This window comes from Perna viridis, chromosome 13 (assembly GCF_037379345.1).
Source record: "Perna viridis isolate PV_CMFRI_1.1 ecotype Kerala chromosome 13, ASM3737934v1, whole genome shotgun sequence".
Lineage (NCBI taxonomy): Eukaryota > Metazoa > Mollusca > Bivalvia > Mytilida > Mytilidae > Perna > Perna viridis.
The window spans coordinates 10620217-10645616 of NC_142457.1; the positions used below are offsets into that span (position 1 = coordinate 10620217).

Consider the following 25400-nt stretch of genomic DNA (forward strand, 5'->3'; position numbering starts at 1 on the left):
ATAGGCAGTAATTGGAAGCGAATCGTTGAATACTGACGACATGTATTCGTCTCTAGGAATTATAGTTTAATGTAGCGAATCAGGATGTTCTGGATTGCAACATTGTGAGGATGATATGTCAAGAACAACGGAACACGATCACTGGTGATTTTTATTTGATGGCTGGGTGGTAAGAAGAAATAAAATTTATGAAAGACATCAAATTATGGTCTTCATCGGAGGACACCCCAAAGACATCGTTACTGTCCCATGGACGTCATTATTACTTAAATTATTAGTTCTGTCATCCTCAATCTTGCAAAAATGCCATTCCCAAGTCACAACTTCTGAGACTTGTAAAGTCTTGTACTGTAGTGACGACTGGTGTCAAAAGTCTCCAGGGCTGGCGTATATATAATCTCGCGGGTTATATCAAGCAAATTTGGGATTATTGATGGATTTTATATTTATAACTTTATTCCATAAGAATATACATCTGATAGGATTTACCTCATCAAATAAAAGGTACTACATGTATATTACGAAACACGATATAATTTTATAAAATTGATATACTATATCAAATACTACATCAAAAATGCGAAGCATTACAAAATAATACTTTATCTATAAACATGGTCTTTCTACCTGGTACAAAAATTTTCCAAAGTTGTTCAATTCCTTAACATTACATACTGGTAACAAGTGAATCAATTTATATTCTAGAATAATATGACTTAACATATTTAAGACGAATAGATCTATATTTTGGACTTATTGATATAAAGTGATATTCATCTTCTATTACATTATAATTACACAATTTATATATTCTTGCACTTTGTTCAATAATGTAATACCTTACGGTTTCAATAGCTAAGCTGTGCGCACTTATGTAATCTTTTGTAATTTAAAATCTATACCTGTAATTCATTGATCTATCAAGTCAAAATTGTGAGCAAAATATATCATACATGCGTCTACTATAAGAAGACATTTAGTTGACGAGTGAAAAAGCACATGCTTCACAACAAATTATCAACAACACGCTGCTCGAATTCAGGATACAAACTATCCACATTTTCAACAATCTGTTTCATGCATTCATAGTGATACAACGAATCTTTACATATAGCCAATTCAATTTATTATTTATTTTTATGAAAATAAATTATAGTATATAAAGACTATTCAATACGCAGATGTTAGTATTCAACAATTTGATCCAATATTTCAACATTTTACAATAGCAGAAGATGCTTACCCTGCCGGTGCACCTGTTCCCTGCTCCCATTTTTTGATTGAGTCCGAGTTGCTCATTTACTTCGTTGTTACTTTGTATGTATTATTTCAGTTACTTTCTGCTCTTTGTTGTGTTTGTCTGTATTCCTTGTCTGGTCCTTGTCCCTGGATTACATTCTTTTGATTTCCGATAGAACCGTGGTTCCCTTGACTACTCCAAACAAAACGCTAAATTACCATCGTGATTTTAATTGGTATTTTGTTCATTTGTTCATGATTAACATTTAAAATTATTGCCCTTTCCCACATATAACGTCCTTTTTTTTGTTTTGTTTTGTTTTGTTTTTTGTCTGGACGAGCAGTCACTGCCTTTAAGTTGCAAACAGTAATTGGCCAAACTGGCATTTCCAAATTTATACGGCTTATGAAAGAAATTTTTACTTTAAATAAATATCTTGTCCTATTTGATGTGTAAATGCATTATCTGCTACGATTTCGAGCAGTCACGACAGATAAGAACCTAAACTGTAGGTCACTTTACGGACAAATATGGATTACATTCACATAATTTTCGGTAGGTCACTTTTAAGGACTATCATGGATAACATTCACGTAATTTTCGGTAGGTCTGTCAATTCATTATAAATTACAATATCAAGTTAAATGTCTTGGTTATTATCTTAAATATTTCTTATAAGTGTCAGTCGCTGTATGAATCAGGCATTTGCTGAAACATGCTGTGAAAAATACCACTATTTTCTATTGTCTATTTTCACCATTAGAATCAAGGAAAAAGACAAAATTGTCCATATCATTTTGGTAAATTGAGTTACAATTTCATTGAGATGCACCGTAAATGAAGAGTTCAAGGGCAGATAACTCTTTGTTCATTCCAAATTAAACATATGAAATCAGATGTCTAGGTCTATATCTTAATATTTCTTTTAAGGGTCAGTTTCTGTATGAGTTTTCAACCATTCAGCTTCAACCTCATTTCATAAGTTGGATTGATCTTTCTGAATATCTTAAAATGCAAGCTCATTATGGGCAATTCAATCACTTTTTATCAGACACCTTGTTTGCAAACATTTTATCTTGACTATCAAATAGAAATTATTCTAAAATCAACAATATCAAACGGTCGTACAAAAGAAATCATCTGCTCTCGAAGCATCGTTGTTTAATGCATATTAATTATTCATCGGAAATTCCCAAGGTTATTTCGAAGAGATATGAAGGGAAACCAGATTGAAATGGTAATAAAAATAACATAATCCAACGGTAACAACTTACTTTAAGAAGTCTAGTGTGGTACACAAAATCTGGGTAGTTTCGACAATACTGGCAAAAGGTATGAGTTGTGAAATGAAAACTCCACATGCAAGTGCTGAAGAGATTTAGCGACAGATGAAGTTAATGCATGCTTAAGTTTTACCTTCTTTATCAAAATTGCTTTAGTGAACAGAATGAAAATAAAATGAATCTGTTAACATTAAAAGTAGACAACTTAATTGATATATATCTTCTTTTATCAACCCAAGTTTTGATTCAGCAAAAATCACTCAAACGGTTGCGCGGATTTTTTCAGTGTAAAAATGAGTTATGACGTTTCTTTAAAAAAAAAGCCAATTTCATTTCTTTCATTTCGTTGACGATTTAAGTAAATTGTGATAACTTATTGATGGCGTAGTTTATTTTACCAAAGGATGTATAAGTACAATGTACTTTTGATTGTAACATCCAATAAAACAATTAATGATCATAAAAAGCGTTAAAACTAATGGTATATTTTACACTTGCGAATTATTGATTTTGGCGGGTAGTGAAGTAATAGCTGGATTTCTATTTGTAATTACTTTTTGTTTAAATACTTTGGAGAAAATAATTTTAGTTCAAGGTCAAATGTATTTTATTATGAACATTCATGTCGGAATTTGTGTTGCAAAAATTAATTTCATGTATTTTTTTTTTTATACCAGGTTAATAAAATTCAAAGACGAGAATTATTTTCATGTATTGATATTTACATCTTAAGTAGTTTGTCTTTGTTTATCAAGTAAGTTAATTTTCATTGTTGCTGTTGTTGTTTATGTTTCAAGTTCTTCTGCTTCATGCACCTTTTTTACGTAATTATACATGAATTTATCAGAAACATTGGTTTATGTCTTGTATACATTTTATTTTAGTTATCGCAATCTCCTTCGAAGTCATCAAAGGTAAATATTTTGTTTGCGTATTACTAAAGGAATTGTTACACAGTGTAAAATAACAGAGTTTAATCTGAATAATTGCTTCTCTATATGTTTTACAGTATATGTTTTGTAAACGGAAATTAAATAATATTTTATGTGAGTCGTAGTCATCTCAACTGTGAAAATATCTGTTTGATTGGGTCAAATCAACTTGTTTTCATCATAGGAAAAATAATCAATAACAAAATCCTGCACAGCTGGTATATTTTGCTTATCCTACCGGTGCACCTGGTCCATGCTTACAGGTTTTTTTTGGGGGGGGGGGAGGGTCGGGTTTGGTCATTTATTTGTGTTTCTTTGTACGTGTTATTTTTTTTAATTTTCTGTTATTTAGCGTACTTTGTTGTGTGTGTCAGTGTTCCCTATTTATTCTTTATCTTTGGAATATGTTCTTTTTATTTCCACTCGAATCTTCATAAAGTACGCATGGTGTATTGTGATGAATTTTATCTAATTTTTTATGTTCCTTTTTTTTCATTATACCCAAGTTGTTTGCTGCATATTACTTGGTTCGAAATGAATGATTTCGCCCTAATGTCAAGAGTGTTTGAAGTATTGATAATTGATATTGGTGTCGTCATTAGACATTTTAGTTTATTTTACAAAGTGTCTTCCTTCTGTTACCGTGGATTATATTATCTTCTGTTGACGGGATCTTTTAAAGGTGTGTCTTCACTTATTGAAGACCTTTTGGTGATCTCTTTTAGTATTTAATATTTTTGTAAAGGTTATACGATTGAAGTAATTTTTTCGTTCGCCATATATGTTTCTTTTTCCATAGGCCGTTTCATTTATAATCTTGCACATTGAAATTCCGATTCGGCTTAGTACAAGGTCGGGTTTTGTCGATAGATCAAAATTTATTACCTAAATGCAGATGCACCAGAAATATGCCAGGTATTAAACTGTAATCAATCATGAAATCATTAAAAAGTTGATGACGGAATCCATGTTATCTTGTTTATTTTAAATTCAATATTTTATTCAGCTGATGATTGCACAAGTCAATCTTCCTACAAAGGTAAGATGTACAAAAGTTCATAGAAATGCAGTTGACGTTTTTTATTTTTATTTGTTTTATTTGTAATATGTCATGTAAACCGTCCAAACACATATTTAGACGACATCCTTCAAGTTAAAGTTTACTTAATTACGCTATTTGAATTTAATTTTTATAAATGAAACAGGCATTTTTTTTACTCTAACGTCCAAAATCTCATGAAACTATCATACATGTTAACTATAGGGAAATATCTTGTCGTTTATGCTTGCTTGATGAGAACATTTATTTTTTCGAATGCATCGGTGTAGAGTACAAAAGATCGTGTAATGTTCTAATATTTACATGGTTAAATGATCATATCATGTGATTATTCCAAATTACTTATATTAAATTATTTTATGAATGGTTCTGTATTTTTATATTCAGCTATACAGGATGATCTCAAACGCAATCCTTGTATGACCGACATTGAAGGTAAGAGAAGTAATGCTAGACATATTGATGTTCTTGACCAATCTGTCCAATTAATTAGGAGCTGACTTCAACAGAAACAACAATTCATTTGCATATTTTTTTATATTATAAACGTGTTTTAAGTCAGTTTTGAAAGACATGGATTGTTCTACATTCGCATCAGTTATGTATCTTTGATCAACTTCATCTTCATTATGTGGTCGGAGAAAAACTCAGTATCGTTGGGCCCCGTGCAGGTCCGGGTGTCAAAAGAATTGGCCTGCAGCAGCACTAAGCTTGTCGTAAAAGAGGACTAAATAGTGCTCAGAACCCTAGCCGGGGACAAGGCGCTCTGCCCACAGAGCAACTGGGAAGTGTGCCCCAGGTGGTGGAATGAGGTACCCCTGGTGTGTTACATGCTGGGGTTGTCAAGCTATAATACGAAAAACCTGACCGCAAACCATAGTGGTGCACCATGTTGGGAGATGCCACGTTCCTTGCACGTTAAAGAACCCTGCTGTGGTATTCGATAGGAGTAGGAACCTTTGCGCTCCGCCACGGGAGGCTAAATTGCCCAACCCTACCCATCCTCCTCTTTTCTCTTGTGGCAATCAAAATTTCTCGACCCTATTATCCTTGTGTCCGATCCCTTTTTTCATTTCATCATCATCATTTCATGTTCATTTCATCATCCCTTTCATGTTCATTACCTGAATATAGCTGACATATTGCTGCTCGGGCGTTAAACCCCAACAAACAACAACAAACAGTATCGTTGGAGTCCTAGAAGTTGCTTGCAAAGTCGACTCTTTTGATGAAATGGTATTAAATACATTGTGATAATACCAGCATAGGTATGAATGAATATTTTTTGTTGTTGTTTTGTTTTGTTTTTGTTTTTTGTGAAATTATTGTGCTTCATTTCACATTTTACATTTCACGTTTTACATTTCACATTTTACATTTCAGCACTTAACAAGCTCCACAACGTTGCCCATCCCCATTGTAGACAGAATGTAGCGTCTCATATTCGTCGTACGTAACACGCTATTTTAACGTTGGTTTATAGTCCAAATCAAGATTAACTTAAACAAATATTTAAGAGGTCTGACATAACAATTAATGTATTCAATGTGCCAATGTCAATACTATTTTAGAGTGTATCAAAGATATGTAAGCATACTTGCATTAAACAAAATATTGTATTAATCGATGATGTGATGTACCGTAAGGGCCTTACATCTATTTGGTCAGAAATATTGGTGTATAGAGGATATATGACATCAAAACTCTGGTTCCAATTTTGAACACCAAGTCCGCGCATTATGAAATGGAGGTTTGTTACCACAACTATATATCCTGCATATGTGTTTTTGTGTGTTTGGTTCTGTAAGTTATTTGGTTTTTTTTGTTGTTGATTTTTGTTGTTGTTGTTATTTCACATCTAACTGCGTTGGCATCCTAAGGCACAGAAAAATGGAAAATAATGATTATTTTCTATTCTTTGTTGATATTTATTTATTTCGTCATAGGTTTTCTTTAATATCACGAGTGTGCGATTTTAAATAGAATTGATCTACTCAATACATCTTATCTTCCGTAGTGTTTGTGTAATAATTGAAGAAAATTTGTGTCATCGTCCTGGTCAGTATAAAAATTTGGTAGTCAAACCAGTATCTCTCAAGATATACCTTACAAATGTTTCACGGTTTCTAATACGATACAAGAATAATCAAGGGAACCACGGTTAAAATAGTAATCAAAAGAATGTAATCCAGAGACAAAGACCAGAAAACAGACCATTACAACAAAGAACATGAAGTAACTAAATCATGAATACAAAGTAACAAAGGTAAATGAGCAACTCAGACTCCACTACAAACTGGGAGCATGGACCAAGTGCACCGGCAGGGTAAGCGTCCTCTACTTTTCTAGAAACACCCGCCGAGTTGGTCGTAAAAAGTCAAGTCCGGGGTAGACAAACGAGGAAAGGAAAAACTATGACACGTTTTCTTGGCGCAGATGGATACACTATAAAGATCCACGAGTTCATGATGACGACTATAAAAATTCTGTAGTGATGACTTCAATCTTGTAGCAACATAACCCTGTTCCAGAAGCATATTTCTTAGAATTCTAGCCCGATACAAATTGTCTGCGTAGTTTCGGCCAGCTTTGGCATAACGTATGAATTGTGATAAGCAGGTGCTAACTGTCAGGTCGAGACCAGTAGATTTCTGACGTATTTAAGAATGTCACGCATGCCTCTTCGACCAAATAATGAGCAAAAATTATTTACTTCGTTCAAGTGTAATTAAATGACCAATCGCTTAATTCAATTACTATTCTCCACTACTACATTTGTATAGGCAGTTGTTCATGTGTAAATTAGGATGAAATTCTTTCCAGTTTTCCGGTTATGTTTTAATTCCTATTCCACTGTATCTCAAATACATTTTTAATTTTATTTGATATTCTACGGTGGCGCAAGCTTCGTTCCAAGATTTGCTATTAACTAAATAATAAATCGACGGAAATACTTTTATGCAATTCTTTTTATATTATCTGTAAAAAAGAAGATAATAATGAAAGAAGTGAGGCGGAGATACCAATTGAAAATGTACATTAAGTTACATTAGTAAAACACGTGATAATTTATGTCATAAAACCTCACAACACGAATATCAATCCACCCTTCACAAAATTAAAAATGAATGATGAAAATAGCAACGAATAATAGAGGAAAGCTTTATAACAAATACGAAAATCAATTGATTATCATGACTTGTGCCAAGAACGCTTTAAGTTCCACACACTCGTTAAATCTATGCGTTCTTTGGCATTGATCATATTTTGGTTATTCACTCTTTCCAATTATCCTATTGTTAATAACTCGAGTTTAGTTTATCCAACAATATTATATTGTATTATAAAAAATATTGTTATAGTTTGCCACTTACATAATTTGAATGACTTTTTGTTTCGTCTCATTCAAAGCTGTATTAGCTGCCAAATTTCTTCAGTTTTGATTCAACTGAATTTTGCTGATTCAAAGAAATAAGTTTGTTGTAATGCAATTGAAGAATAAATGTCAATAATGCCTACAGAATATTGTGAAAACAACGTTTTTATAATCAGAGAAGATCGATAGCTCTGATCTAATTAATTTTCGCCATTACTTGGAAAAATTGCCGACCACACATTCACCTGGGTTAAAAACACTTCAAACTTGGTTGAAAAAAATAATAATAACGGATACATAGGTAAGCACGTGTCTTGTTTTCATTTCATTTCATCTATTTCTTGATTAGTTTTCAAATAAATGATGACCATGTTTTCTTTTACGGCTTCTGTCCGTGGGTCTTCTAATCGTTGAATAACCACTATCGCTTTGCAATCAGATTTGTTATTAAAGAAGCGACCCTTACAGCATATGCGCGGATTAAGATCACCAGAAGTCACATGCATACGAAGTTATCTAGGTCGATTTTTTGTCTTGCAAGACAATAAATATATCGACACCTATTTCATGCATTTAATTAATTTGTGGATATCAAATGAAATTTTATAGGCAAAGTACAATGCAGTAGAAATACTTCAAAGTAAATGTATATTTCAACAGAATAAAAGAAATACGAAAATGACAGCTAATGCAGCTTTAAGATTTATCTTAAAATAAATTTCATTTATGTTGATGACTATTTAAGTAAAATATCTGTGACACTGTATTCAGTATGGGATTCAACTAATCTCATGGCTTTTACAATATTCATTTTAATGTTACATATTACAGAAATAGTTGGAAGCGGTGTCGGTAGCAATCAATGTGTATGCCATGGCCATTTTAACCACCTGTGTGAGTATGAATTACAAATACACTACTATTTTATCACGCATGGATACAGTTTCGAGATTTACACAGAAATATTTAGCACAATAAACCTTTCACCTGACAAAGATGTATTCTGATACATCGTATTACGAACCGTAAATGCATGATAATTTAATGCGGCTATCTTATAACAATATGTTAAGTTCATGTACTTGGTGAATAAACATAACATTTGCATTCGATAAGATAGATATGTTGCATTTTTTTAGAAATGGTTAATAAAATATGTCAGTGCTTGCAATGATATTTCAAAACTTTAAAAATATTTTGCAGCAATTCCAGCTCCAGGGCACTATTACGACAATTGCGAAAGGCATTATCATTGTGAGATATTATTCATAGTAGAAACAAATAAGCAATTATTTGAATAGCTTTTTAATAACAAAATTTGTTAGTTTCACATATTAATACCATGTAAGACGAAATATTTTTTTTTTTTTTTTCAATTGAATCGAATTTGAGTTACTGTTAGATTTTCATATAAAATTCGGAGGAATGACTGTGATATTTTTTTATCTATAAAGGAATAACCTCGATCATGGATTGCACAATAAATGACTCACGTAGTAACTAACATTCAAGTGTTCACTACATGCATTAATGTTATTTCAAAAAGATCAAAAAATATACAATCATTCGATGTAATTTAACTTTTAATTCAAAATTAGAATTTGATACAAAATGAAAGTAAATCAACAAACAACGCTATCTGACGTCACAATAAAAAGCTAAAATAACGTCTTTGATGTGATAATCGAAGTAATGTCAACTAATCAGAAGAGAAGTTACTTCCAAAATTAAATTATTCACAGATATCACATCATACATACTACAATCTCAAGCCAATAAAACGTTTGGTTTATATGTGTACATATCAGAACACGGATCTTGTTTTCTCGATAAAAATGAAAATGTAGAGTTAGCGCTGCATCATGCTTTAAGTTGGCTAATACTTACAGATATATGAAATATATTCAGTTCTATTTCAGCAATTCTTAACCATTATACGGCCAACAACAACAGACCCCAGTGTTCTACTCATCATTTCCGTAAGTTGTAGTTGTTACAAGATAATTGATGAAACAGGAGAAAAAAAAATTGAAGACTTGCTTCATTTCTTGTAAGTGATAATATCTCTACAGCAACGTGGTTATGATCATTAAAACATGCTCAAGATACGAGTGACCATTAATGTCAGTAGCGCGATGATATACGCGTATATTATCACGATATAAGCGTAAAATGACAAAATCATAGGGTATATATTCGTGTTTATAATATACGTTTCCCTCTTTTTATCAATGACCAGTTTATCTTTACAATGTTGGTCTTTGAAAACTAATGAAAAGTTTCGTTATTGCCAGGTTTGGCATGAACAGTAGTCAATGCTACTTTGTTAGAATCTCTATTTCTATCCTAGCACATATTTTGTAGCTGCTGTTTTTACTAGCAAGCGAATTCGTAATCAATGAAATCATCGGTACAATTTGTGTCCGTTTAAAACAGTAACTCTCATTGGTGGGGCAAAATTATGCTATAACAAGCAAATACGCGTATGCTGCGTATGTATACGGGTATAAAGTAACGATATAAAAACATATGATATGAAAGTGACATATTTTATTAATGTGTATATAACGGGTACATTCTGACAATATACGCGTATATTATAGTGCCAATGACATGGACGGCCACTCATATTAAGATGATGCCTGTTGATAGATGTTAGCCAAAAAAGTATATAGTTTCTTCACAAGGGACAAAAGGGCGTGTATCAGATTTGTAATTTAATGACGGGAAGCCCAATCTTATTGGTTCACTTAATTGCAGATTCATATTAGATTCATTCCCAATGTACAAATGTACAGAGACTGGCACACAGCGCTTTGAAAAATGAAAAACACATATAATTTACTGGTATGTTCTTGTACGGGGATCTTGTTTCGTGTCAAAACTCTTAGTAATTCCACTCGATGATATTACAGTCATTCTAAAATGGAGGGGTGGAAGAGGCCGATCGTTAATAAATTTTATATTACCTTGTATTAAATAACATTTCAAAGAGTAATCAAGGGAACCAAGGTTATAGCGGTAATTAAAAGAATGTAATCCAGGGACAAAGACCAGACATGGAAAACAGACATACACAACAAAGAACATAAAGTAACTAAAATCATACATACCAAGTAACAAAAGTAAATGAGCAACTCGGACTCCACTAAAAACTGGGAGCATGGACCAGGTGCACCGGTAGGGTAAGCGTCCACTGCTTTTCAAGAAACACCCGCCGAGTTGCTCATAAAAAGTCAAGTTCGGGGTAGACAAACGAGGGAAGGAAAACTATGACCCGTTGAATAAATCAGTTATCATGGTGCTGATGGATACACCATACCGATCCACGAGTTCATGATAACGACCATAACACTTCTGTAGTGATGACTTCAATCTTGTAGCAACACAACCTTGCTCCAGAAGCATATTTGTTAGAGTTCTAGTGCGATACAAAAAGTCTGCGTAGTTTCAAACTTTCATATTCAAGAACAACCGCATTTTGAAATACTCCACGTGTCTCTTTCTATGGCCTCAATAGGCTCAAGCATGACGCAAAGGAATCGCTTGTTGTGCGCAATCTTATTATTTAGCATGCAAGGAATAAAATTCTCACAACTATATTTCTAAACTAAAATATTGTTTTCAAATGTATATTCGTGTTATTGTTACTTCAAAAAAATAATAACTATATTATAAAAATGCACATCGTTCAAACGAAATTTTGAAAAAAAAAAAAAAAAAAGAAAAGCTCGTGATTTTGTATGGATATAAAACCAAACTTCAGAGAAATGTCTTTATTACCGGGATAAATTGTAATTAATTTACACAATATAATAGCAGTAGTACACGCTTTTGTAAAGAATATAAAATGTTTTTACCAAAATCATAGGAACGTCCCCTTTTGTGAATATTTTTGTAACACTCATGCAAAATAAGTGATTCATGCATAAAAAGGTTACAATGGTGTTTTCTTTATAACTTGTTCGTTATAGTCCTTCATCATATCCTACAGTCATAAAAGCGTTAATTGACACAAGCTCTGATAAAGCGTCTGACGTTCGAAACTCATTCTAGACGCTGCAGCCAGCCTTCTCAGAAAATTCGAACTCTGACAAAGTGATTGATTTTATGCAACGTCATCCGATTGTCAAATGGCGTATGATTTGAGTAATTTTCTACAATTTCGAAAGGCTCGTCTGCAGTGAATAGTAAGAGGAGAAACGAACGTCTGCCACTGTAAGCCTGTTTTCAATTGACCCCGGTCATGGAAATAAAATTTACTTGCTTATAAAGGAAAACAATATGGGAAAATTTTTTGCCAAACGTGCCCCTTTATAATGAATAATTTGTTTTCAGACCATCTGTTTAGAACATATTGCAAAGATAAAACACATATGTTACGTCGCCCTTTGCACGTTTCTTATCTGGATTACTACTTATTTCTTTTCTTCCCACCCACCCCCACCAAAAAAAAAGCAATCTGATAAAAAAGTAAAACAGTTGATAATTTAAATCATGTCTGTCGCATTTCACCCCACCTGTAGAATCATATGTAAAACTTGCATATAAAGTGTTCACTTCAAATTTTGAAATATTACCATTATCGCCATTCTAAGACATGCACCCTATACAAATTCTATTAAAACTACAACAATTGGAAAGAAGATGAAAAAAAAATATAAATCTCACTAAATTGAAACTTTTGAGGTATGTACTTTACTGTAGCTCATGGAGAGTGACCTTGTTTATTTTTTCTAAACATTACCGTATCTGCTGGGTGCTAGAACGGATAATCTCGGTAGGTACACTGCACTGGTATTTTCAATTCAAATTACTTTTACTTTACATTTTACTGATATGCTTTGCAAATATCATCATTAAATATATAAAACACAAATTCACAAACACAAAGTCATTCAATCAAAACAGTAACACTGGTAGCTGTTTGCAAGCATGTACGAGATTGTAGTAAGTAGCACTCCAGCTAAGGATCGTGCAAAATGTGATTCATGGATTAAAAGCCTACATATTTTTATTTTTGATATTTTGTTTGAAATGTCATAGTAAACAGAAATTAACATGTGGTTTATCATATAAACTTATGGTCTAAAGAGATAAAAATTATATAGAATGCACTGTAGATTTCAAACTTAAGGGGGATAACTCTGTCAGTGACACTCAAATACAATAGAATCTACTGGATTTTCAATGTGGATTATCTCCTAGGAGCAGAGAGATTTGAGTGAATAATTACACATTTCATAGTATAGACCCATAAAACAACTTAATTACAAAAATAAAAATATATAGCATTATTTTAGGTGTATCACATTTTTCAGATTTTGCATAATTCTTACAAAGATATCTACTTAAAACGTAATCCGACCTATTGATAGAGCGACCAAATTCTACACATTAAACCGTTTTGTGAGAGAATGTATATAGTATAAATAAAGTCAAATAAATGAAGAAACAAAGTTAATGCATAGGTCTTGAAATTCAATTTGCAAAACGCGTGTTTTGTCATTATTGTACTATTGAATAAGAATGTCTACGTCGCGAAACGTCGAGAAATGTCAATGAGCAGTCGTTCTCTGTAAAAATAAATTAATGCAATAATGATGATTGCTCTTATGCAATGTGACTAATCCATCCTTATAACAGTCGAGGAAAATTGATCGTGCGGTTTACACTAACTTTCAAAATTCGGGAATATAGTTTCGTATTTTGTCAAAGTTCCAGGCTATGTGGTATTAACTGCAATAAAGATGAAAACGATATTGAAAAGCGTATAAAAAGCAATCAATACGTTGATCGTCATCCTAACGCTAACGGGGATGGTCATGGTAAATCATTATTTTCTTATTGTTATGGTTTAATAGGGTTTTCTTACACAACATGCTAAAATACTGCATTTTGAAGTATACTATATAAAATTTTCATCGAAATATTAACAAACACAAGTTGAAATAAAATATATACCTGATTAACAAACTAGTTAATTCAATTGATATGCAAATCACTTGCTTTGACTAATTGTCTTTTTGCAGTTTGGAACAATTACTATTCAATACCAGTCCATAGTCGTTCTTCGGGTTCTCGTTGTAACTGGGATATTTTGGAAAGACTTACTGGTGGTAAGTATTTTTTGTTTTTTGTTTTATTTTCTTTTCTGATTGAACACTGTTAAAGTAACTCCAAGTAAAAGGTCAAGCACAAATCGGCATTTTACAGTCAACGAGTTAAAATCTACCGTATCCCATTATTTTCATTGCGACTGTACAACGCAAAATCGCAAAACTCCTGTAATGTCATTAATGCGCTGGTTTGGATTTGATTAGAAAAAATTGCAACAAGAGTGCGTCTTACATGGGTATACGGATCGTCTGAACTCAAAAACTTCAAATTTTAACGACAGAAATATACATTGTCAAAGATTAACTGTACTTAATAGTAAGCTAAAAGAAAAAAATACAGATTTGGTGAAAAATGGGTCGAGGGAAGACACCCACGATTTCTGCTGACTTAGTAGAATTTCTTTTTTGTTTTACAAATAGTTCACAAAATACCAAATTTGGTAATTTTAAATATAATCATTGACAACATGAATCGACTTAATGGCAGCAATTTATTTATAGCCACTGAAATGAAATTTATTTTCAATTTGATTTTGAGTTTAAAGCATGAATTCTAGTACATTTTAAAACAAGTACCTTTGTACTTATATCTCTCCGAAATTAAAACATTAACATATTAGAACTGTTCTGGTTGAAAACAAATAAATGAATCTGAACAGGATGTCTGGGATGGAGTTTGACTAGTTTTATAGTATGGAAAATTTATCTATTGCAAGGGAAATTATGCGTAGAGAATGGATATTACAAACTTTCCCCAAGATGTGCCGATTGCGCTGTGTAGCAATTATACTGTATAAGTTAAACATTCCTCACCATCACTAATAGAGTAAGCTTCATTCTTTTCATTACTTTAGCCTTTAAGAATCATGACTCAAACACCTGTACATGTACCAGAAAAACCGATCAAACGGCACATACCAGTCAAGGTAAAGTATTATCATAAAGCCATTTTAGAGCTAGGTGAAAATTTAGGTTCAAAGGCAGTAAATATCTACTGAATTGATGTCAGCAAAGCCAGACACGAAAGGAATAAATCATTGTAAGCGGGAAACCAGACAGTCAAAGCAAAATATATTCTGGTCATATTTCCACCGAAACTTACATTTGATGGTTTTTGGGGGAAGGAATATTTGATTGTTTTCTTTTTTCTAAAAAGATTTATTTGACTGGTAGTTAGAGGCAAAATCAACGTGCTGATTTGGTTGCGTAAATAAATGTTGTTTTTTTTTTCAAAAGGTAAATATTATGATTAACATAGAATTACACATTCAGTGGGTGAAAAATACAGACACCATATTAAGTATGAAAAGAAACAAGGCATTTATCAGCAGATTGTGTCGTTTAAATATCATGCTTTTCTCAATAATGACATTTAATGAGTTATCATTTATCTGAAAATTAAATAGTTATCTAAATTATTGGTCGAATTAAAAGATATGTAGTTTGTTTGCACAACACCAATATCAACAGGATATGTACGTGGTGTATAACTTTAATAAGTAAATATTTGTTTATTGGTGTTATTCCACATAACATTTCTATTATTTTCCCATTTTGTTATATCTATAGTATTCATCAAGTTGGGTGAATTTATTGTTCCCCTTTTTCCTTTTACACCGTTCCTGTCACCATGAAAGACTGAACACTTTTTAATGGACCGATTCAGAAACTGCATTGCATTATGGGATTGCTATTTTTCATGACATTTCTCATTGGTCAATAAGCAATTTACGAGGCCATTGCGATGACGCAACGTTGTTAACGAGGACGGAAGTTAAATTTCTAAATTGGTACTTTTTTACAAATGGTGTCTTGTTTGCATATCACGTTTTGAGTTCACTCTACTGTCACAAAGATGGCATTCAATTGTAATTTTGTTTGGTTCTGATTAACTGGTTTTCTTTGAGCACACCAGATTATTTTGTATAATCTGGATTATAACTTTGTTTTGTACGCATACCGAAATGTCTACTACAGTCAAACCTCGGTAGCTCGAACTCCAAGGGACCATTGAAATGTGTTCGAGTTTTCGGGATTTCCAGAAATTGAAGTGCGTATATTTCCGGATTTTTGCCGGTGCCGCTCCGAGTTCGACTTTATCGTTAGAAATTGCCTACTTCCTACGAAGTTGTGTTAGTTCGTGGATCTTTTTCGTTCGCTTTCGGAAGAATATGTAGATTTGTGGCCAGTAAAAATGCTGTTTTCGCTTTTAAAAACGTTCAGAGTTCGAGTTCATTAGTCAATAATTTGCTTTCATCCGATTTTTCTTTCATGCTTTTATCATACCGACTTCGGAACATTCTCGAACTTCAATCAGTGTTATATTAAAGATCAAAACTACCTAATTAGTGATGACTTGAATTTTCCCTGTAATTAACTAAAATGACACTGATTAATGATAGGGTTTCAGTTTTTCACACCTATTATTAACCAAGCTGACAAAATTGCTGACGACTTCGAGTTCTGAGGGTTATTCTCTAAGATGTTTTACCGAACGGACCGACTAGTCAGTTCGAGTGTTCGAGAAATCCAAGGTTATTTCTATTGATTATATACGAGAAAATTTTGGTACTTTGAATTGTGTTCGAGAAATTCCTGTTGTTCGAGCTATCCAAGTTTGAGCGAGTGAAGTTCGACTGTATTTCAAAGTAAATCTACTGAACTTACAACATGGTTATTAGTTAATTTAGACGACTTCGCCTTTGTGTCAATAGTATTTGACACGTGTCGTCGAACTGCATCATTGTTGCTAGATTTCTACTGGATTATACTCACTTGCAATATGGCGGATGCCGCTGGGGAAGCAGGGCATTCCTACCCTTACGGAGCGCCTGACACCACTCCCTGTTCTTTGGAGAAGTTCATTTTCTAGTTCTTTAGTTTTTTGTGTGGCGTCATATTTAAATTAATCTACTGTATGAGAGTCAATGTTATAATATTTTGTCTTGCGTCAAAAGGTTTTTATTATTCATATAGTCAACATTAATTATTGGTTTTCACACTATGTAATAAGATGGTGTTTTTTTAAGTTTTTTTAATGGAATTAATTTAATTGATTTAAAAAATAAAAGATAATATTTCAAGTTTGCTATTTCAGCTCCAGTTATATCAACGACTTTGAAATCCACTGCCACCAACCATTTGACGACTGGTAATGTTTCCTTGCTGTCAAAATTCCTTTAAGTTTAAATATTTTATCTGGTAAAGTTGAAATACCTCATGTATCTGAACAAATATGACTTGCATAACAATAAATCGCTTTCTCAAGCTTCGGCTATATCTCAAATATTGTCATTTCAATCTTCCTTTACGCTTTGGGGTTTACAAAAACGCGATTTTGTATGCCTGTCAGTTTCAACCTCTTGGTAAATCTTATTTTAAGTTCATCAAAATTTGTTTGTTCATATTTTCGTAAGTGCGAACAATTTATTAGGCTTCAGTAAAAGTTTAAGATAGATATGTCATATAGGTTTTCATGTTAAAGGCTTGAGAAGAACTACAAATATACACATGTATATCTTTCTCTTTATCTTCTTTATCCTCACATATGCTCAATTTATCCATGTCGTTATTAAAATACATGTAAAATTGTTTCTAGTAAAATCTAATTTCAGTTTCGTGTGACCCTGTAAAATCACTGACAGGGGTTGCTTTTAATCAAGCTGTTGGAATAGGAAATTGCCCTGGAAGTGGTGGATTTAGTACTTCCCTTTCGTTTGTAGAAGAAGCCTGTGGTGTTAAACATATAGACATTCTAGCCACCACTCCAGGTGGTAAGGTATGTGCTACTTTTTATACCGAGACAATTCGTTCAACAGCAAGAAGTTTCATTTGTAGTTTCTCTGTTTAACGTGTATTAAATAAGAAAATTATTGGACATACAAACAAGACTAAGCTAAAAGTAATCTGGGCTTCGAGATCATGATGACGACATTGAAATTGACATCCGGGAAACGCACGAATATGATTTACTTTGAAAGGTAAATTCAAGTCAAAATATTGTTCACTCATTACATTTTGCTTTTAAGACTGAACATAAGAAAATAAGAAAAGTCTTGTAAGTTCAAATGAACCATTGCGTTTTCAATTGTGTTTTAGTTCTGTTTCGGTTAAAGAAGAATTCGGGGCGGAAAAAACGGTACATTTGAAAAATAAATACGTTCATACAATGTCAGAACACCGCAGTTTGACCTTCCATCTATATTTTAGGTAAAAGACCATTGTTCTAGCCTCCCACATTACACAGCAGTTGCCAAATATTCTGGTAGCAAGATTGTTTTCGATACACACGATAGTGCAGGAGTATTTATCGGGTGTGAGAACGATTATTACAAGGTATTAATATTCCTTTATTTCCAATTATACATCGTGTCTGTTTGTTAGTTTTGATAGATTCTGCTTGCATATGTTCATGATGTCCATCGAGTCCTCATAGAAAATTATGTCACCAAAAATCATAATGATAAAAGCTTAAGCAAACATAATAAATATGAGAATGAAATAAATGTTTGGAAATGTTTAACTGTGGACGGGTGCTGGACGGTTGTTATGCCAGTAATATTCAGACCTTCCTAGCAATAGACATATAAAATTTTTTTTTAAATTCTAAGCCAGCCTTTGAGAAAATCTGGGAATAATAGCACTCAAATAAATTAGAATCGTTTTGTTTTTATTTTTTTTACTTTTTGCTTTTTTTTTGTAGTTTTTTTTTTTTTTTGTGGGTTTTTGTTTTGGGGTGTTTTGTTTTTGTTTTTAATGGTTATGAGATAATAGTAGAAAGGTAAATGCAATGTCACTTCTAGTTTAATAGGATAAGTTATTTGTATTTATTGATAGCACAGTATGCTTTATATTATATATGTATATGTCATATTTCAATATACAAAATTTAACCTCATTCAATTATAAAAAGTTAATTTCTTTATGATAAGCAGAGGACGCTTACCCTAGCCGCGCACCTGGTCCATGCTCCCAGTTTTTAGTGGAGTCCGAGTTGCTCATTTGCTTTTGTTACTTTGTATGTATGATATTAGTTACTTTATGTTCTTTGTTGTATATGTCTGTTTTCCATGTCTGGTATTTGTGCCTGGATTACATCTTTTGATACCGCTGTAACCATTAACATTGGTTCCCTTGATTACTCTTTATAGATTATCACAGAAGACTGCCAAAGCAACTTACACATTAAGCACGTGACCAAGACGTCTCCTGAAGCTGAACAATATTTCATCATTCAAAAAACACAATAAATTGAGGCTGAAAAATAATTTTGTTCTGTTTGAATAAATCTATTAAATGTGTAGGGATTATGGAACATATACTTTATTTGAGACTTTTTAAGGCTGTCTTCTATACTTTTTTTATAGATTTTGTGGGCGATTCTTGTCTGAACCGTCAGGCTCGTCAGGTTCCTTCCATATGTGTTGAGATGTGCTGCTATGAAGTGCATATGTTACTCCTAAATCACCATTTTGATTCAACTTAGTATTGATCTTATGGTACTAAATCAAAGACTCGACACATGAACCAGCACGACCAAAACTATACAGTTAAATATTAAGTAGTTGTGTTTGGAAGAATCATGCATAATGTAAAAAATGTGATACACCTAAACAAAGCTACATATTTTTGTTTTTTGTTGTTTTATGGGTCTATACTATGAAATGTGTACTTATTCATTCAAATCTGCCTGCTCTTAGGAGGTAATCCAAATTGAAAATCCAATAGATTCTATTGTATTTGAGTGTCCTTTATAGAGTTATTTCCCTTTATTTTGAAATCTACAGTGCATTCTATAAAATTCTTATCTCTTAAAAACATGGGTTATATGAAAAACTAAATGTTAATTTCTGTTTACTATGACAATTTATAACAAAATATCAAAAATAAAAATATGTAGACTTTTTTTACCAATGAATCACATTTTGCATGATTCTTAGCTGGAGTGCTACTTAACTTGTCTGCATCTTACTAATGCATACATATACAAGTACTTCTAGGTACATCATAAATACAATTGTGAATGTTACATTATATTTCACTTTCTTGACGTGAGTAATTATATGAAATAATATAATAAATACTAACGATACATGTATATAGTGGATGTAATGGTCACAGTTCATGTTATTTGTGCAGGCAGGATAAAGTGAGGTGAAGATAACGGACCGCCGCGCATACAGTGGCTTGCCCGTGTATTACTGGTTGTCAGTAAAAACTAAAATCCTCTACGTAAAACATACAATAGAGAGACGTAGTAGACCATCGACCCAAATTCGTTTCAAATATTCCCCCAAGACCTCTTTGGTATGCTATACACTTATTAAAGAAGTAGAACGCCTGAGATCCGGTCTGGGAACAATTCAGGAACCCGGTCCACCTGCATGGTACATTCATATGAAACCACAATTCTCTGTAGGAAAACACAGAAGTACCCTATACTAACTTATATTTGCAAACATACGATATAGGGACATGATCCACTCCTTCTTCATCTTGCCTCATCCCGCCAAATGAGTGATACTAACTCACTCACTGCTAAACAAAAACATTTATATCCTGCTTATATATGTATCAATAGGATTACAAAGGTGGAAATACAAGAGGACCATCTGCTTCAACAAACCTTTCAAACGCACTTTGTAAATTATTTCGATAAATTTTATCCCCAAGCTTTGACAAGTGAGTTCCGTCAGAAAGGTATATATATCTTTCTTTTTTTTAATATTACAATATCTTACTACTCAACCTTTGAAACTCATTACTAAAGTTCTTAACTCTAAGGTTAAGTCTTTTTCTAGTTTTTTTTTTTTTTTTTTTTTGTTTTTTTTTTTATCGTCAATGCCTAATCTTTTGACCTCACTTGCACCTCCAAATCAAAAAGAACGTGACTTGGAATGCCCTACAATACTGGAAAAAGACATTGCTTTTTGTAAGATAGACGAAAATTGATAATGGGTTAAACTTGGTCCATCGTAATGAATGAACAGATTTGTATTTAAAATGAGAATTGCCGGATTGCAAGAAAGGTTTTAGCAATGTGATGGGGCAGATAGCTTTTGTCTACCTGTTGGTTTGTAACTAGTGTTGTGGAAGTACCGATTTGGTCCGTTTTGGAGCTCTTTATGGAAAGGTAAAGGACCTCTTCATCAGGACCCGAAAAACAGACATCTGACACATGGATGACATGGCTGCCAACATCGTACTTATAGTTAGTTGCAATCTCGCCTACTCGGAGCAAGCCAAAAATCATAGACTAAAGCCGAAGAAAATAAAGCAGACTCGCAATTAGATTTACACACCTTGGAGAGGGACCGAATCAGTTTTTCAAGTAAGTCAACTGATATGGGCATACGAATATCAGGTTTAGGAATATTTTGTTTCTTTTATATCCTTCAAGGGATATGTTTAATTACTGCGAATTGTCTTGCTAACCTTTAAGTTTATGGCAAGTACTGATCCCACTTATGACTGTGGAAAAGGCATAACCTCTTATTGAAAGAAATGCAATATACTGTAACAAATCGGACAATGGGGCGGGCCAAATATTAGAGAGGCTATATAATATGCGAAATGAACTGCCGTAATCTCTTTATTTATCTTATCTCTGACTAATTGTACATTGTCAATAACACTTTGCATTTTTGCCTATTAATGGAAGACGAGGCCCAGACTAATGCAGTTTAAAACCAAACTTTAATCCTATTATATTTTTTTTTTATTGGACAAGCACCCAGAGATTTTTCAACCATATCAACATTTATTGGTGTTACTCCAAGAGCATATAAATCCTCACCTCTTCTTACAGTTTGACAATGGGTGATCTCCAAAACACCTGTAACATTTGAGAGCAAACTTACAAAGTTGTCCGTATGGACATTTATTGTTCGGAGCCAAATTGAAATGTGTACATGTTCAATGATGTCTGGAACCCTCGATAAGTCGTTGAGATACTTCGTTTTGACCTGTATACCTAAACAAGTCATTGTTTGCTGACTTAGACACATAAAACAGTCAACATTAAGTAGTTATATATCACTTTGTGGACAAGTCTCATTTGATACAGCGTGAATGATTTCTTCCACATCATTAGGATAAGTTTAATTTTAATGATATGCAGTTTTGCATTCTTCGCCGTTTTGCAGTAGTTTCAGGACATTCGCATTTCTACTCTCATCAGCAAGGAAGAATATATGGCTACGCGTAGCATCCTAAGCGGGTTTAATTTGTGTTTTTTATGTTTCTGTAATTAATACGTGCGCGCATGTGTATATGTTTTCTTAGCTTTTTCTTGTCGTTTCACTTCCGGTTATCGTTATTCTATAAGGGCTCCATCAATATGGCACAATGAATTCCTTCTTGTCAAGAGAGCTTGTCCTAACAAAGTTAGGGATCGAGCATTTAATTCGGTTTCTCTTGTTAAGAGCTCCTCAACAAAGAGGATTAGCTGATTCGTTGATTCAACCGAGATCAAGTACCTTGGATATTCGATGTTCGATATTCGACATTCAAACTTTTCAATATCAAACTGGATATTAAACGGTAAAATTTTACTGTTTGATATTCTGTTTGATATTGAAAAGTTTGATATTCAGATATTTTATGGTTTGATATTCAGTTTGATATTGAAAAGTTTGATATTCAGTTTGATATTGAAAAGTTTTAATGTCGAATATCGAACATCGAATATCCAAGGTACTTGATCTCGGTTGAATCAACGAATCAGCTAATCGGGCAGGTGGAAAGGGCACCACCATTGGACCATACTTGGATTGTCTATTGGTTGACTGCTGTGTGGTGTATGAGTTTACATGCTCTATTCCAGAACTATTGATGATGTTTTGGTGTCCTATGAAGTTGAACATAATTTGATGTATTTAATCAATTACATTTTCTTATTTTCAAACGATCAATCATAATTTCGACATTATCCAGGATAGCCTTTCCTTTTTTTGACATCAATTTAAAAATGCAAGGTGGCACGATTTTTTTTATAAACCCACAGAGACCTTTGTATATAAAATTATCGGTCTTGTCATCTTCAGTCATTTAAAGAAGTCATTACAAATACATTAAATTTGAGACTTCATCGCATTTGCAGTGACAATCAAAATTTCAGGGCTCAATGTGACACAATGAAATTGGTTTTGTGAAGAGAACCAATCCTAGCAGACGTTGGTATATTGTTGTCGTTACGTTGAGCCAACGTCAGTCCAATAATGGTATGCCTCCGTTGGACCTATATTAGCGCCCTTTGTACTTTCATTGGGCCGACATTGGACATCTAACGTTTGCCCTGCGTTAATGAATCTATGGGCCATCGTTGATGTTCTGGCATACCCCACCTCCTACTGACTGACGCAAACTGAAGACTCATTTCTGGAGTTACTGTATTCCCTCTGGCCTATCTCTACTTAGTCACTGGACTATTGTAAAACTGGCCAAAATAGCAAGGAAAATGTATTAAATTATGTTGCAGTAAATGTGTATAATTAGTTATTATAATTACTGACATTTCAGTAAATTTTATAATTACTAAATCTCTTAGGATATCAATATAATTCGTAATTCTGAACAGTTATTATTCATCATTACTGATCAATTCCCGAAGTTTTTCTACAAATTTACTGATTTAATTTTAGCAGAAAATTATAAAATACAATGTACCAAATGATTAAAATTACTCGATATGATAAGTTATTATTCATTTCAGTTAATTATTTTCTTGGCAATGGAACAAATAAATCTTACAGCTAGTTGAAAAGGACCAGTTCCAATTTCAATACAAATCTTGGTAGGCTATTAAGTACATGTAGTTTAAATAGCTCTCTAGGTAGAAATCTGCCCTACTTTATACAAATGTGTCGTACTTAACTACCACAGAACACCTGTGTGATCTTTATAACATAATTGACATCTATTCAAACTTAAAGGGCAGTGTCCAAAAGATTACACAGGTGTTCTAAAGTAGTTAAGCAGGACACATTGGTATAATGTAGGGCAGATTTCTACCTAGAAAGCTATTTAAATTACTTATTAGTCTACATAAATCAGTGTTGAAATTGGAACTGGTCTTTTTCAATTAGCAGTAAGATTCAATTGATAAATTAATTAAGTAATATGAAATGTCACGAATCCTCTTCCTCAACAGTCAGCTTTTAGTAATTATAATCGTGCGGAGGGAATTGCATGGCTAGCATTGTATCTGTACTACACCCAGTTCACCAAAGGATGTTTTATGCGAATCATACACCGAATAAACTTTATTACAACAAATGTTTGGTTTTTACATAGCTGTTGAAAACTGCTAGACCTATGGACCAATATATGTTGAAAGTCGGCTGTAGCAACCAGTGGGAACCGAGTCATTTCTGATTTTTAGTAGGTTAAACTAGGATGCACACATTTACATACATAACAGTCAATATTTTCAATATTTTCATTATGTTATTGAATGATGGACTGAAACCTACTGAAACAGTTGTACAATACTTCTCAACATATTTCTTCTTTTCATCCAAAATGCACGAAAATCTGATTTGGGAATACATTCTATCATGTGATTTGAATTTTTCCACATAAAATGCACATGCAAAAAAATACATATTCCACAGCAGAATAAATATGTGAACTTCTCTCTAGATTTCGTGTTGAGGTCCTAGCTCACTATTTTTGGATTGATGAAAATATTTTGATTTTCCATGTATTTCTTGGTGGGGGTATCCATCTATGCACTAAAACTCATTTCTTTCATTATTAGTATACTCCTCCGTAAAACCAAGATTGGGAGGACCTTCCGATGTCAAAGGAACAATATTAACAATAATATTTTGGAATGGAATACAACAATTACCTTGTCTGTGTATTTTTTTTTATATATTTTTCCAAAATTACTAACCAAAAAAAATATGTGCATGCGAAATTACACTTTATTTAGAAAAAGAAACATGTATTATGAAGTATGCAATATATGATGGAAACTGTACAAGTTTCAGTTTATTATGCATTGGAATAATTACTTTATTGACATTTTTATGGTTGCATATATGCGTCCTAGCTCTTGACGTGGGAAGAGCCTTAATTAAGAAGGGCCAACATAGTTTTCTAAATTGCATGCATAAAGAAAATCATACTTTTATTATTTTTGCCTGCCCACCCAACTTATCTTTTTTTTAAATCCCGTACAACAGCTGAAAATAATGATGTTAGCTTTTGCTCGATCATTTCTCCCACAAATATGTTTCAAAAAGATTTCTTAATAAGTCGTCAGTTGCTATACAAATGTACATATCTCCTGTTCGATATTTTAGTAATATATACGCAATTCCTGAAATTGTTTTAGAAGAAACTGAATATTTTTCAACCAAGCGCTGACATGATAAGAGAACTTT

General features: G+C 32.9%; 1 protein-coding gene across 2 annotated transcripts; it reads left to right on the top strand.

Annotated features, from left to right (window-relative positions):
• Positions 1-1705: 1705 nt before the first annotated feature.
• On the top strand, positions 1706-19277 carry LOC148599535 (uncharacterized). 2 transcript variants are annotated; one of them, XM_088558529.1, is made up of 14 exons: positions 1706-1795; positions 3408-3437; positions 4462-4494; positions 4903-4950; positions 5899-5964; positions 8723-8785; positions 9095-9145; positions 9811-9870; positions 13924-14010; positions 14865-14936; positions 17108-17161; positions 17625-17788; positions 18220-18345; positions 19161-19277. In XM_088558529.1, exons 1-14 carry the CDS (start codon positions 1771-1773, stop codon positions 19257-19259), a joined length of 978 nt encoding a protein of 325 aa, XP_088414655.1. In that variant the 5' UTR covers positions 1706-1770; the 3' UTR covers positions 19260-19277. The 2 variants fall into 2 exon arrangements, with proteins under 2 accessions (XP_088414655.1, XP_088414654.1); XM_088558528.1 differs by having other exon boundaries at positions 1749-1843.
• The last annotated feature ends 6123 nt before the right edge of the window (positions 19278-25400 follow it).